Here is a 15,341-nt window from a genome sequence, read left to right as displayed (position 1 = left end):
TGGTAGACAAAGTTTTGTTTGGTCGATCATTCTGTGCATTTTACCAAAGTTTCTTTGAATTTGGTGGTCGGAATCTCGAGTTATATATACAAATGTTTACGGTAGTCGGGCATGTACGTATGAGCAATTCTCTACGAAATCGGTCTTTTTTCTTCAATTTTAATTTTTGTATTTTTTAATCCGACTGAAACTTTTTTGGTGCCTTCGGTATGCCCAAAGAAGCCATTTTGCATCATTAGTTTGTCCATATAATTTTCCATACAAATTTGGCAGCTGTCCATACAAAAATGATGTATGAAAATTCAAAAATCTGTATCTTTTGAAGGAATTTTTTGATCGATTTGGTGTCTTCGGCAAAGTTGTAGGTATGGATACGGACTACACTGGAAAAAAATAATACACGGTAAAAAAAATTTGGTGATTTTTTTATTTAACTTTTTATCACTAAAACTTGATTTACAAAAAAACACTATTTTTAATTTTTTTTATTTTTTGATATGTTTTAGAGGACATAAAATGCCAACTTTTCAGAAATTTCCAGGTTGTGCAAAAAATCATTGACCGAGATATGAATTTTTTAATCAATACTGATTTTTTCAAAAAATCGAAATTTTGGTCGTAAAATTTTTCAACTTCATTTTTCGATGTAAAATCAAATTTGCAATCAAAAAGTACTTTAGTGAAATTTTGATAAAGTGCACCGTTTTCAAGTTATAGCCATATTTAAGTGACTTTTTTGAAAATAGTCGCAGTTTTTTATTTTTTAAAATTAGTGCACATGTTTGCCCAGTTTTGAAAAAAATATTTTTGAAAAGCTGAGAAAATTCTCTATATTTTGCTTATTCGGACTTTGTTGATACGACCTTTAGTTGCTGAGATATTGCAATGCAAAGGTTTAAAAACAGGAAAATTGATGATTTCTAAGTCTCACCCAAACAACCCACCATTTTCTATCGTCAATATCTCAGCAACTAATGGTCCGATTTTCAATGTTAATATATGAAACAATTGTGAAATTTTCCGATCTTTTCGAAAAAAATATTTTCAAAATTTTCAAATCAAGACTAACATTTTAAAAGGGCGTAATATTGAATGTTTGGCCTTTTTGAAATGTTAGTCTTGATTTGAAAATTTTGAAAATATTTTTTTCGAAAAGATCGGAAAATTTCACAAATGTTTCATATATTAACATTGAAAATCGGACCATTAGTTGCTAAGATATTGACGATAGAAAATGGTGGGTTGTTTGGGTGAGACTTAGAAATCATCAATTTTCCTGTTTTTAAACCTTTGCATTGCAATATCTCAGCAACTAAAGGTCGTATCAACAAAGTCCGAATAAGCAAAATATAGAGAATTTTCTCAGCTTTTCAAAAATATTTTTTTCAAAACTGGGCAAACATGTGCACTAATTTTAAAAAATGAAAAACTGCGACTATTTTCAAAAAAGTCACTTAAATATGGCTATAACTTGAAAACGGTGCACTTTATCAAAATTTCAGTAAAGTACTTTTTGATTGCAAATTTAATTTTACATCGAAAAATGAAGTTGAAAAATTTTTACGACCAAAATTTCGATTTTTTGAAAAAATCAGTATTGATTAAAAAATTCATAACTCGGTCAATGATTTTTTGCACAACCTGGAAATTTCTGAAAAGTTGGCATTTTATGTCCTCTAAAACATATCAAAAAATAAAAAAAATTAAAAATAGTGTTTTTTTGTAAATCAAGTTTTAGTGACAAAAAGTTAAATAAAAAAATCACCAATTTTTTTTTTACCGTGTATTATTTTTTTTCTAGTGTAGTCCGTATCCATACCTACAACTTTGCCGAAGACACCAAATCGATCAAAAAATTCCTTCAAAAGATACAGATTTTTGAATTTTCATACATCATTTTTGTATGGACAGCTGCCAAATTTGTATGGAAAATTATATGGACAAACTAATGATGCAAAATGGCTTCTTTGGGCATACCGAAGGCACCAAAAAAGTTTCAGTCGGATTAAAAAATACAAAAAAAATCGAATGACCGAAATCCTAGAGAACTGCTCTATGTCAAACGCGTTCTCACCTGAAGCCTCTGTGGCCAGTTGCCGCACTTATGAAAACTTTTTTCATATGGAGAGTGAAGTTTTTATTGAATATCTCAGGATTTAAATTGAATTTTGAAGCTACACAAAATGGCGTTCTTCACCCATTTTGGCCCAAAATGCACGTGCGACAAGAGATCACGACAACGACGATTTGAGCTTAACACTTAAAAATAAACTAGCGATTTTTTTCGACATTCGATTAGGATATGATAATCCAAGTGAAATTTTGGCAAAGCCTTAGGATAATCGAGTCTGGACTGTAGTTTCGTTTTCTTTGTTTTAGGATTTTTACTCAAGACTAGTAAAAAGAAAACTGGTCATGAAAGAGAATCAGAATTTCTGTCACTTTAAGGACTGTGATATTTTCAAAAAGAAAAGAAAAAAAACCATTTTGTTCAACCAAAATATGTAAAAAAAAGTATATAAACCCCTCATTCATCAAAGAATGTTTATTTATGTGTTTTCGACTAGTTGACTCTTAAGAAACATATTTTAATGGAATTTAAGATTTTGTTGTTCTTCTCTCCCTTCCACCCTTTCACTCTAATACCAGCTTAACATTTTTATAATTTTCGACGTATTTCGGCTTGTTTTCCTCAAACAGTTCCGTCAACTCTTTGCAGAATCGTTCGTGCAGCTTATCCACATCCGCCTGGGTTGGCTTCTCGATCTTACCCATCTCAATCGGGCGTCCAACTGAAACCAAAGTTGTGTTTTTATCTGAACTTGTTTGCATCTTCAAGCAATACTCACTGACTGCATTCAACGGCTTTGGCCTCGGAATAATCCCGTAGGTATTCTGCAAGAATCCAACGCCCCGAAATGCGGCCGGCGCAATTCCGGTTGTGTTTTTGATCCACTCCTGGAAGTTTCGCAGCGGAGAACCGGGAGGATTTGGCGGTTGATCGAACAGATCCAGCTCACCAAAGTGGAGCACCGGTACGAGGCTGGCTCCCGTTTCGAGGGCGATCTTGCAGAATCCTTTCCGTTTCTTCAGCACCAGCTGGAAGTTGTTTGGCCGGCAGTGCAAGGACTCGGCGGCACCTCCGACCACCAGAACCACGGCATTTGAGGTGAATCCGTCATGGTTCGCTGGATGGTTTGGGTTGTTCGAGGCAGTCAGCATGTGTTTGACACTGGCCGATGCACACGATCCGAGGCCCCAGTTGAGGAGAATTTCGCGGAAGAATGGAATGACGAAGTGAAAGTTCAGGGTGCACGGCTTGGACCGGATTCCGGGGAATAGTCGGTAAAAGCCGGTGGTGTCGGTGGCGTAGTTTAAGAAGGTTGAGGTGCTGAAAGAAGTGCACATGGATGTTTTAAGATACTTTGCAAGTGATTAGGAAATGGCTGGATTATTTACCAATATGCAATGATTATGACCAGTTACCGGAAGGATACTCGCGTGCATGAAATAAGTAGTTGTGCCAATATAAATTATGCCCTTTGAATACTTACGGGTGGGAACGAAACTGCTTGATGGTAATCGTAATTTCACATGCACTGAACGAATTTAGATTTTTCGGAAATTTTCATGCGAAAAAATGTTTGAAGATGGTTGAATGGCACAATGACACCCAAAAATGATTGATGGATAAAAATTATATGATAACGCTCAATCCAGTATTTATCTTAAATATTTTATCTGCATTTTAGAATTTTAAAAACATATCGTCATGATTGTACTATCTTGTCGCACGTGCATTTTGGGTCAATCGTGTTTTGAACGTCATAGCTATTTGAGATAATATATCCATGCATTTCCATTGTCAAAATAAATCATTTTAAAAATGGAAATATTTTTAATGAAACGAGCAGAAAATTAATGTATACCTATTTTTTCTTAATATGAAGGAAATGTTAGTTCAAAATACAGCCAACTTGACCTCTGAAAAAAACTCATTTTTTTAAACATTGGCACTCACATAAAACAAGTGAAACTTGAAAAATAAAAATAAATTACAGTCCACACTACATTATCCGGAGCCCCGATTATCCGAATTTTTTTTTCGTATTTTTTTCATTTTCTTGTTTTTAACATAAAATTAGAGTTCTACGACCCCATTTTAGTCAAATTTGAGTTGTTGATTGCCTTTTAAAAAATAAAATGCATATTTTTTCAATATTGCATTACCGCCATTTTGGCCGCCATCTTGGATTTAAAAATTCTAAATAATTTTAGCGTAGTTTAGGGGTCAAACCTATGCTCAACAATCAAAAATTAGACAACGAAAAAAAAATGTTTTCGTGATTCGATTATCCGAAGTGAAATTTTTCCGAGGCCTTCGGATAATCGAGTCTGGTACATACATACCAGACTCGATTTTTATTCATAACTTATTTTTATTAGGTCCTTTTAGGTGCTGTGACCAGGTTGGGACCGAGGATCGTTAAATAACTAATATATAACAAAACAAAAAAAAAAAAAAAACAACTCCTCAAACTCCATACTTGGAGATCATGTAACTGACCAGGGTTACTTGGTCCAAGCGGGTCTTATAGGTCTTGAACCTGCCGATGTACTCGGAGAAAATGCCCCACAGCTCAGCAGAACTGTAGAGCACCTCCCCGGCTTCCTCCTTCGTGGCTCCACCGTCTCGCGAGCCACTGCTTCCTTGGCTTTTTCCTGCGGGGCGAAGGCGATCCTTCGATTTTCCGTCCGGAACTGCGCCCGGCAGCGGAGGGAACTCCGCCGACGTAAACGCCGGAACTGCTGGACTCTGCTTTTCCGCGTTCCTTGCCGGCGGTTTCGGTTTCGACGCCTGCTGGCGCCTCCGGATGAAGTCCGCACGCTTGGGACAGCTGCGGTCCGTGGCTTCGTGGGCTCCAGAGCAGTTGGCACACCGCTTCGGCTCGGCTTCTTGGACTTTGCACTCGTCCGTCTTGTGGGGACCCCCACAGTTGTTGCACCTCCCCTTGAGGTGGCAGTTCCTGGTCCCATGGCCCAGCTGCAAGCAGTTCCTGCACTAGGTCACGTTCGGTCGCTTGTTCCGGTAGGCCTCCCACCGGATGATAGTGCTTGCCACAACCTTCATTGCAGAGAGCTTTTTCAGATTGGTGTATCCCTTGGGGAAGACCACAATGTACGGAGTTTCGTCCACGGTGGACTTTTCCTTCCGCTTGATGACATGCACCTCCAGCGCGTCCAGCTTGAGATCCCTCTTCAGCAGGTACTTGACCTCGTCCGGTTTTAGTTCATCAGGTAAACCACGAAGAACCACCCGATGATTTCGTTCGCTCCGGCGATCGTGGGTGTAGAATTCCACTTTCTTCTTCTTGAGGAGCTCTTGCAACTTGTCAAAATCTTTGACAGAGAAGCAGGTCACCTTGGTTCCAAATCGGGTTAGTTTGTAAATCGGGTTGAAACCAAATTTACAACTTTCCACTATCGCCACGAGCTTGTAAAAATCCGTGGTGTTCTTCACCACCAAAGGTGGTTGCTTTTGTTTACCTGCCGACTGGCCGGGTGGTGAAACCGCCGGGGCGTCTCCTCCTCCTGCTGGGCTGGCATTGTTGTTGTTTTCGTTTTCCGCTAGCGGACTGAACTTGTTGTTATTGAGCACATTCTGCTCCACTTTTCCTTCTCCGACGACAGCTCCGGTGATCTCAGGGGTCTTCTTCCGCTTCCAATTTCCGGGGATGAGTTGGAAATCATCCGTCTCGGAGGTCTCTTCCGTCAAACAACTCGAGGCACGATGCCTTTAGCGCGCACGTCACACACGTCTACTCTCTCGGAGCTGTCAGAGTCAAGTGAAGCCCTCCTTTGGGCGGAATTGGTTTGTAAAGGATTAAAAGGCTTTATCTTTGCATACCGTTGTTCGTTCAATAATGTTTAAAAAGAAAAAAAAAATGAAATTTTCGCAGCTTTTCAAAAAATAACAATTTTCGAGAATTTTTAACTAAAATTGCATTGAACTCGAAAACGGTGCACTTCATTAAGAAATGTGTAAAAAAATATTTGATTTCATATTTTGAATGAATTTTCTCTTTTTTATTCCCATTATTTGAATTTTACAAAATCATCATTTAGTCAATTGAGGGGAAGGGATACACTCTTGTTTACAAAAGTTATGTGCCCTAATGAAATGGAAGGCGCGAATGATGGAACATCATTCAAGACTACTCATAGCCAGCCCGGCTCCGTAGCTTGACGATCGCGGCTTCTGCCCCACAGGCAGATACTTCAGGGATTTATTCCCGGTCGGATCATTGAATTTTGGATCGGGCTGGTAAGTTTTGATTATGAAAAATTTTAAAAATCGTTCAAACTGCAGTAAGTCATCTACAACCATACTAAAGGAAACCATGTCATGGTGTATTTTTCCGAGAACATTTAGAAAAAATATGCGGCAAGTCGGTTATTTGACACCATGCAAGAAGGGCTCTTTCCCGGCATTTTCCGGGGTCTGGTGAAATATTTCATTGGATGGTCTAGAGCAATTTTGTTTTTGAAGTTTTTTTTGTTGATTTTACTGGATTTTTCTTAAGATGGGTTTATGTTAATATCCATAAATTTTCTTGTGAATATGCTTTAAGTGACTCTAAATAACATATTTGACCAATATTTCACCTCAAATAAAACGTTTCCAAGCCAAATGACCAGATTTCTAGCATTCTTTGAAACAACCCCAAAATCCAAGCTGGAACTCTAAATACGATAAAATGAAAAACTTTTCTTAGTATGATTTGTCATGAAAATACAGCAACAGGTTGTCCGGATATAAATTCTAGCATAAAAGCTATTTATTACTCAAATGGTTCCCAAAATTATCTTTTTTAATCCTCTGCTATATATCACTATGATATTTTAAAACAATTTAGAATCAATCACATTGTAGAGAACAGTAAAATCAATCACATCGTAGAAAACAATTTACATAAAAAAGTATTAATTTTGGTTTAGTATAAGCAGGGATATACCCAATTTCGTAAAAATAAAAAGTGAATTTCTCTGAAAATTCTGGATTTAATTCCCATTCAAACCCAATCCAATTTATTAGTAATGAAAATGTTTTGTTGAAACATGAAACTGATTTAAAATTTTAATGAAATTTGTGATAATTATTTTTCGAAAAAACTCAGTAGGCACTGTTCATTGTTTGATTAGGAATTAAATTCACAACTTTTGGAGAAAGTCAATTTTAAATTTACGAAATTGAGTATACACTCAAACCCCGATGGTTTGACACCAACTGTTGTCAAACGAACGAGGTCACTTTTTAGTTTGGCACCCCTTTTACACGGAGTTCACACACACTACCAAACGTTTGTTTTGATAGCGTGCGTAAGCGCCGTGTAAAAAAGTGACAGTTTGTCACTTTTTAGTTTGACTTAGACCATCCAACGGGGTACATACTGAAAAAGTGTCAAACGAAAGAGTGACTAACCATCGGAAATATTTCACCAGACCTCGCAAATATCTTAAGTTTGTTCTAGGAAAAACACTGTGATGTACGAGGTTTTTTTGCAACACTTTTTAGAGAAGTGTGGTTTAAAATTTCTTCTTTGCTTTCTAGAACAAAACTGACGGGTTCAATTCTCCCCACGATTCTAAATAGATTCCTTTTCAGCATTCGAATCAAGGTGACTGGTTCCGAACTAAAAAGTGTCAAGCTAAAACGTGTCAAACCGCCGCGGGTTAAGTGTGCCATAGAGGATACCATGATGAACACATTTTACTTATCCCTGTTTGTGATATTTTCAAATAAAAGCTCGTATTCTAGTAAAATTAGACAATAATTTAAAAATATAAAGAACCCTATTACACCATTGACATTTTTGTTGCTTCGACTAGTTGACTCTTAAAATTATTTTTATGGAATTTAGAAAAAATAATTCTTCTCGTTTATCCCATCTACTCAAACACCAGCATAACATTCTGGTAATTCTCCACGAATTTCGGCTTGTTTTCCTCAAACAGCTCCGTCAATTCTTTGCAGAATCTTTCGTGCAGCTTATCCACATCCGCCTGGGTTGGCTTCTCGATCTTACCCATCTCAATCGGGCGTCCAACTGAAATAAATGTTGTTTCTTATTCTAAACTTGTTTGAAGTTAAGTCATACTTACTGACTGCATTCAATGGCTTTGGCCTTGGAATAATCCCGTAGGTATTCTGCAAGAACCCAACACCCCGAAAGGCGGCTGGCGCAATTCCGGTGGTGTTTTTAATCCACTCCTGGAAGTTTCGCAGCGGAGAACCGGGAGGATTCGGCGGTTGATCGAACAGATCCAGCTCACCAAAGTGAAGCACCGGTACGAGGCTGGCTCCCGTTTCGAGGGCAATCTTGCAGAATCCTTTCCGTTTCTTCAGGACAAGTTTGAAGTTGTTCGGGCGGCAGTGCAAGGACTCGGCGGCACCTCCGACCACCAGGACCGCAGCATTTGAGGTGAATCCGTCCCGGTTGGCCGGATGGTTTGGGTTGTTCGAGGCGGTCATCATGTTTTTAATACTGGCCGATGAACACGATGCAAAACCCCAGTTAAGGGGAAGCTCGCGGAAGAACGGAATGATAAAGTGGAAGTCCAGGGTGCACGGCTTTGACCGGATGCCGGGGAATAGCCGGCAGAAGCCGGTGGTGTCGGTGCCGTAGTTTATGAAGGTCGAGGTGCTGGAAGGAGTTTGAGATTTGATGTGGTTCTGGATTAAGGAGCATGAATGTTCGCTAAGGAGAATTGCGACAAAGATATGTGCCAAAACAGACAGAACGTGTGTAATACTTACGGTTGGTGTCGAAAACAATTTCAATGTTACCACGAAGATGGTCGATTTTTCACACTTCACAACGATAGAATTTGGAAAAGGATGTATTATGCAGCAAGCAACATAAATGGTCAGTAATCGTCGATTGCAAATCAGTTACATTATACACAGAAAAAAATAATGTAAATTTGGAAGCTGTAATTTTGGAAGGTTGAATATTACCTCTTTTATGATGTAATTTTACCTCTATTTAGACTGAAAAAGTGACATTACACCAGAAAAGTGGTAAAATTACACATTTCCAGAGGTAAAATTACACCTTTTTTCTGACATAAAAGATGTACCCCTTCCCAGATGTAATATTACCATGATTTTTTTTTCGGTGTATAAATCATGTTTTTAATAAACAATCGAAGAGCAATTTTATGTCAAATAGGGAATCGGTTGTACCGGACCCTCTTCGATTTCAATGCAACTTTGTAGACATGTTATCCTACGCTTAGATAAGCCATTTTTGCGTAAATGGAGTCAGTTTCACTCGATAATAACATTTGAGAAGGGCGTGAGTGTTTTAAATATTTTTGTATTTCGTAGCCGTTGCATCGCATCAAAAACTGGTCAGAGACAAACTTGTAGGAAATTTGACAGCCTTTCTGAAAAAATACACTGAAAGAAAAAAACATGCTACTTTCATGAGATTTTTTGATTTTAAAATTGAAATTTAAAGGTGACCCCTCGATTTTTTTCGTTCAAATTTTTTGTGAAAGATTTTACAAAAAGACTCACGAAAAGTGCAAGATGGAGCAACTCTCCTGAAAAAATAAAGAGGTTTTTTTGAAAACTGCTCTAAACGTCAAAATTTTTAAAAATTCAAGTACGGGAATCGATTCTCCAGATAATTTTACATAAAAGTCTCTATATTGACCACTGTTCTAAATCCAATCCTTGTGAAGTTACAGCGATTTCAAAAATAAAAATGTTGATTTTTTGATGGTTTTGGCAATTTGTATATGACAGACTTGATTTTTCAGTCTCGATAATATTTTTACGAGAAAGCTCCTCCAATTTCCCATAAGATTGTCTTTGACCACTTTTCAATTGGAAATATGGGCTTACACCCAGTCACGACATTCTAGCAGGATTCTAGCAGAGTTCTCACAGAGCTGGATATTCTTACAGTATTCTAGCAAAAATGTTCAACCGTTCTAGCAGGATTCTGGCAGAACCAGCTCTGCTAGAATATTTCGTGACTGGGCAGATATAAGCATAATAAAATTGATCATAGCAGAAACAGGATATTTATTTCAGTGTAGTTCAGTGGATGGTAGTAATCTGGATAGTCAATTAGCTTGAATCATCAAAAAACGAGTTATTTTGAAAAGTGGTCAAAGACAATCTTATGGGAAATTGGAGGAGCTTTCCGGTAAAAATATTTTCGAGACTGAAAAATCATGTCTTTCCTATAGAAATTGCCAAAACCATCAAATTACTAGTTTATGCAACAAGTTGCAAAAAGAGGATTTTTTCAGCACGAGTCGTATCCAACGAGGTACACCGAGTTGGATAAATAGGAAGAGTGCTGAAAAAATCAAGTTTTACAACGAGTTCCATACAACATTTTTTGCAATTCCAAAAAACACACACTGAGTGAAATTTTATGTCAAATTTTCATGTATAACTAACCCTTGTCAATAAGTCGTTTAAATCAAAAAAATGTTAAAAAGTGTTACTTTTCGAAACAAGTGCTGAAAAGTTCAACTTTTCGAAACAAGTGCTGAAAAGTTCAACTTTTCAGCACCCATTTGAGTGCTGAAAAGTAGAACTTTTCAGCATTTATTTTGAAAAGTGTTGCTATTCGATTCTGTTATTTTTGGTACAGAAAAGTAGGCTATTTCGTCGTTCTAGAAGGACAGGAAAATTAAGTAGTTTCACGACGGAATTACAAAAACCTATTTTTCAACATTTTTATTTTTAAAACCGCTTTAACTTCACAAGGATTGGACTTAGAACAGTGGTCAATATGGAGACTTTGTGTAAAATTGTCTGCAGAATTGATTCCCGAATTAGGTTTTTAAAAATTTCTACGTTTAGAACACTTTTCAAAAAAACGTTTTCAGTAAATGTGTGTGGGCCAAACGGAGGAGTCGTTTAAAAAAAACAATTATTTATGTAGAGTTTCGAAATTTACCAAAAATCAACGACTTCAAGTTAGATAGATGTAGTCAGACAAATGATGTCAGACAAATGTACAAAACATGTCTTTGGATATCTGTTTTCAGGATATGATCGCTTTTAAATTTGAGCTTAATTAAAATAAATGTAAATATATTTGGTAATAAATTTTGAAAATTATTCTTGTTTTGTGTCCTTTTTTTTAAATTGTAGTTTTTTTTATAATAACATATATTGCTTATTGCGAGATAAAATCACGTTTTTCCTTCGCTGTGAGTGACAGGAGATTATTACCGCCTAACTACCGCAGTGTATCAAACTGCAAGTTGAACTGAAATTCTGCGTTTATTTGGTTGTCAACTGGGTTTGTTTTGAATATTTTCCAAAAAGTCAGCTGAAAACTCAAGGCAACCTTTGACAACAGCCAAAATTTTGTTCTGCGGTTGTCATGCGGCTGTCATGCGACCATTATCTTGCGGTCGTATCACCGCGCGTGAACTCTAATTATTGACGCCCGCAGTAATACTACATATTACAGAACAATCATATATAGTTATGAAGTGAATAATCCTGAAAGTCCATGCCCAATGGGAACGATCAAGCTCATAGTTTAGATCACCAATGAAAAGCAAGCAAAGCCACAGAAGAGTGCAAGCAACCGGTTCAGCCGATACTACTCACCTGAGCACTCCGTGTGGAAAAGCGGCAAAAATATAGTTTCGATCCGCCGGCAGATCGACTGTCTTGTGCAGCTTTGCCGGGAAGTACGACTGGAGCAGCTTCCAGCAGTACAGGTTCCGGAACCACTTCAAGCTGCGAAAATTAAATACGTGACTGAGTTGTTACGAGCTGAGTCTGATAACTAACCCTTGACCTCGCCCACCGTTAACTCCTGCTTTTCGGTCTATGTAGATGAAGATTCCATAGATGAGGCAGAAGGTTCTGGCGTAGAGTCCTCCGAATATCTTAGAAAAACAATGTGTCAATTGACTCTTAGTAAAAGTCAAATAGTTTGCTTCTTACCAGCAGGTAGAAGTAGTACAACAGCATCCACAGCTCACCGAACAGGAACAGGCACATCCATCCGCAGGCACTCAGGGTTTCCAGGCGGCGCCGCAGGGGCACATTCAGGGGTGCCCACTCGATTTTCCTCATTTTTTGATCGGTTGTTTTTCACCTGAAATGTGAAGTGGGGTTGTTTAGAAGGTTGGAAAGGCTTCAAACTTCTAAGAAAGTGAACACTTTAATTATTTATAAAATGCATTCAAACATTTATACAAGTTTGAATTTATCGTAGAAACCTTCACAAAATCAGTTGACCATAGTTCATGTAATTCCAAGTAATGAAAGTTTTCTCGATAATTAAATTTTCACTGTTTCATGAGCTTTGTTCCATAAAGCGCCTGTATTTTAAATCCAGCCTTTTTATGTCTACATCTGTTATGAAATCATTATTGAAAACTTCACGCACTCTGAAGTAACTTACGAAGTTCTGGTTTTCTTGCAGACGATTAAGAAATCTGTCGAGGCCAGAAATTGATCAGAAGCTGTTTAAGTTATGGCGTCCCTTTTCACTTTAATTACACTTAGGAAACTGAAAAAATGTTCGAGTTCTCAATATTACTTAGTAAGTAGCCACCCTGTTCAGATCAACAATGCATTTGACGACTTGTTGATAACACCTCTTTCCAAAAATGTAAGACTTAGCAACACAATTCACTCTCCTCCTGACATTATCGATTAGATCCGCAACCAGTCAACCTTTGTACCGCGACAAGTTGAAAAGCACTTGGTCAAGGTCCGAGGTCACGTAGATTACAACCCAGCCGGTGATGAGCACCAATTCCACAAATTGACCGGTTAAACTCGCGTGCCGCTCACATGGAGATTAGGTACGATTTAAAAGAAATTAACATATTAAATCAAAATGACTCACGCAAAACGTCTCGCCCGCAGAACACTGACTTGGAGTATGGCCGGGAACCAACTGACTCACGAGGCTGCGAAGTTTGAGACCTGAGGAACCACGCCTGAGTGTTATCGTGAGTGGCCCCAAAAAGTAAACCAAACCAACACCGTGGTGATAACGGACACCATGGCGGTTGTGTGTTCTCTCAGAGTACTCAGCGACTCGTTGCATTTTGAGCTAGGTTTACGTTTACCCTATTGGCTCAGGCTATCGGCCACAGTTGCATTGGAGTAGATTGCCGTAGCGAGGCGGGTTTATCTTGGTCAATTCTTTTGTGTAATTTGTTTTGGGATCACTTTTATCAGGAGGAAAGACGCAATCGATATTTTGGGGAATTTTCGGGACGGGTTTGATTAGGGAGCTGGAGCAAAGGTTGGCAGTGTAAGGCTGGCTTAGTTTTTAGTTTGGGTACGGCGTAATGTATCAATTTTAGTACCTTTTGATCTATTTTTGGAAATTGTTGTATGTTTAAACTATTCAAAAAATGATTTGATTGTCGATCAATCGATTTGTATGGGACTTTGAATAATTGAATCTTGAACAAAAAAGTTTTTTCGTTTGATTTATTTTCTTACTTTTAACATCAAATTTGAATTCTGTGACCCTCAAGTTAAATTTGAATACCGTCAGTGGGGGTGACTATGGGTCAAAAAACGATACACCTCTCGTAATTTCTTAACAAGCACGATAGAGCAGTTCTTTGAAAATCATAGGTAAATGAAAAATCTGACTTCAATGTACATGTCTGTGGAAATTATCCACTGTTTGAAAAATATTTTTTTTGTTTCACACTTTTTCAAACAAATAATATTTAATATTGTCTGTGAATTTATGCAGCAGTTTTTTAAACAAAAAAGGGTCTAACAAAACTATTCTGAAAGAGTTTGCCTCTACAGTAATCTTGTCTTTGTTAAACTTGTTGCCAAGAGATTGTTATTTTTTGAACAACTTCATGGAAATACTGTTGGTGAAAAGTCATTTTCAATCGGGATTCCATCCAGGTCGGTTCGCTTTTGTGAAGAAAATGGAAAATTACGGCGAAATTTTGAAGAGTTCGCGCGGTGGAGACGTTTTGCTGTTCGGTGGATACATGTACAGCCTCAATCGACTGGTAAGTTTGTATGAATTTCTAGATAAGAAGCAGGAATTTCAAAAGCTTTTCAATTGCTGTAGACCGAAGACACCTACTACTGGGAATGCAAATATCGCAACAAAACGAAGAAGGAAGTGGCAAGTTGTTCGGCAAGGCTCAATTCAAGACTTCGAGACAACCGACACCTGGTTTGTTCCACCGTTAAGGATCATACCCACGCACCGGACACTTCCGAGGTCGCTAAAGTAAGGTTGAGGATGGAGCTGACAGAGAATAGTAATGAAGTTTTCTGATTACAAGCTTGCAGATTTTATTGATACAATTACTAACGTTCTGTAATTCTTTCTAACTAAGCATTAAGCAGTAAAAAACAACAACAAAAAACTAAAAAAGAGCATTTTTAAAATACATGAAATTAAAAACACTTTTATTAAATAGCATAAGAGACCATCTCTCAACTATTTATACAATGTAGAAATCTTAACAAAAAAACAACCCCCACACAAGCCCTTCAGCGTCTACGTGGTTTTTGGATGACCCCCAAACAGTACTTAAAAAAATCGGCGAAACGACCTTCGGCGAAACAACATTCGGCGAAATGTACCAGATCCAACTATTCTGATTTGTATAAATTTCCTAGAGTCTCGATCAATCAATTAGGTTTTACAGCGTGACGTCACGAGCGCACACGCACACCCATTTTTGCTGGGACACACGTGCACAAAATGTAAACAGTGCAGCGAAGCTGTCAAATTTCTAACCTGAAATTCGAGTCGGCGCACAGTGGATCCTCTCCGAACAAAGGTGTGACAAAATTAAAAAATGTCAGATATTCTATCAAATATGTCATATTAGGGTGATTTTCGGAAGCTGAATTCAAAAAATACATTTATTTTTTCATGAAATAAAATCTAAGAGCATTAGGGTGGTTCATAAATTATTATTTTTTCAACATTTTTTTTTATTGCTGAAATTGTATTTTTTTATATCAATAGTAGCTTGGAATTTTGATTTTGTGTGTGTGTGAATTTTAATAAATAAAATGTTAGGGTGGTACCATATCACAATCCTCAATAACCGAGATTTTGTTATACAAAATTCGTAGATACCAAACTTTAAAATAATAGCTTTGTCATCTTCCGAAAGTTGATCAGGGTCAGTAAAGTAGTAACGTTAGGGTGGTCCAGTTAATAGGGTGTTCCAAAATTTGTGTATTTGAGGAAAAGTGTTATTTGGCTTCTATGAGATTATCATAACATTTTAGTAGTATCTGTAGTTTAGGTAGGAAAAGATCAGAAGACATTTCTAGA

The 15,341-nt window shown here is 37.5% G+C and overlaps 2 protein-coding genes across 6 annotated transcripts in view; one reads left to right on the top strand and one right to left on the bottom strand.

The window, feature by feature from the left end:
• LOC120412383 (2-acylglycerol O-acyltransferase 2-like) overlaps window positions 1-15,341 on the bottom strand; it is a 92,718-nt gene that overhangs the window by 1,330 nt on the left and 76,047 nt on the right. For 2 of the 5 annotated variants that reach the window (XM_052710570.1, XM_039572812.2), the window contains exons 2-6: window positions 11,993-12,146; window positions 11,837-11,934; window positions 11,651-11,782; window positions 2,850-3,391; window positions 2,508-2,792 (exon numbers count right to left, since the gene is read on the bottom strand). In XM_052710570.1, coding sequence (XP_052566530.1) covers window positions 2,635-2,792; window positions 2,850-3,391; window positions 11,651-11,782; window positions 11,837-11,934; window positions 11,993-12,124 — 1,062 coding nt within the window. In that variant the 5' untranslated portion in view covers window positions 12,125-12,146 and the 3' untranslated portion in view covers window positions 2,508-2,634. Of the gene's footprint in view, window positions 1-2,507; window positions 2,793-2,849; window positions 3,392-7,819; window positions 8,109-8,163; window positions 8,706-11,650; window positions 11,783-11,836; window positions 11,935-11,992; window positions 12,147-12,905; window positions 13,048-15,341 lie in introns of those variants that run through there. The other 3 variants (XM_039572811.2, XM_039572816.2, XM_039572815.2) reach the window with 3 other exon arrangements.
• LOC128093509 (uncharacterized) lies at window positions 13,888-14,479 on the top strand. The gene is made up of 2 exons (XM_052710573.1): window positions 13,888-14,049; window positions 14,112-14,479. Exons 1-2 carry the CDS (start codon window positions 13,891-13,893, stop codon window positions 14,322-14,324), a joined length of 372 nt encoding a protein of 123 aa, XP_052566533.1. The 5' UTR covers window positions 13,888-13,890; the 3' UTR covers window positions 14,325-14,479.

This window comes from Culex pipiens, chromosome 3 (genome assembly GCF_016801865.2).
Source record: "Culex pipiens pallens isolate TS chromosome 3, TS_CPP_V2, whole genome shotgun sequence".
NCBI classification, from domain to species: Eukaryota; Metazoa; Arthropoda; class Insecta; order Diptera; family Culicidae; genus Culex; species Culex pipiens.
The sequence above is the reverse complement of the archived record's forward strand: the minus strand, read 5'-3'. Positions and strand labels throughout refer to the sequence as shown.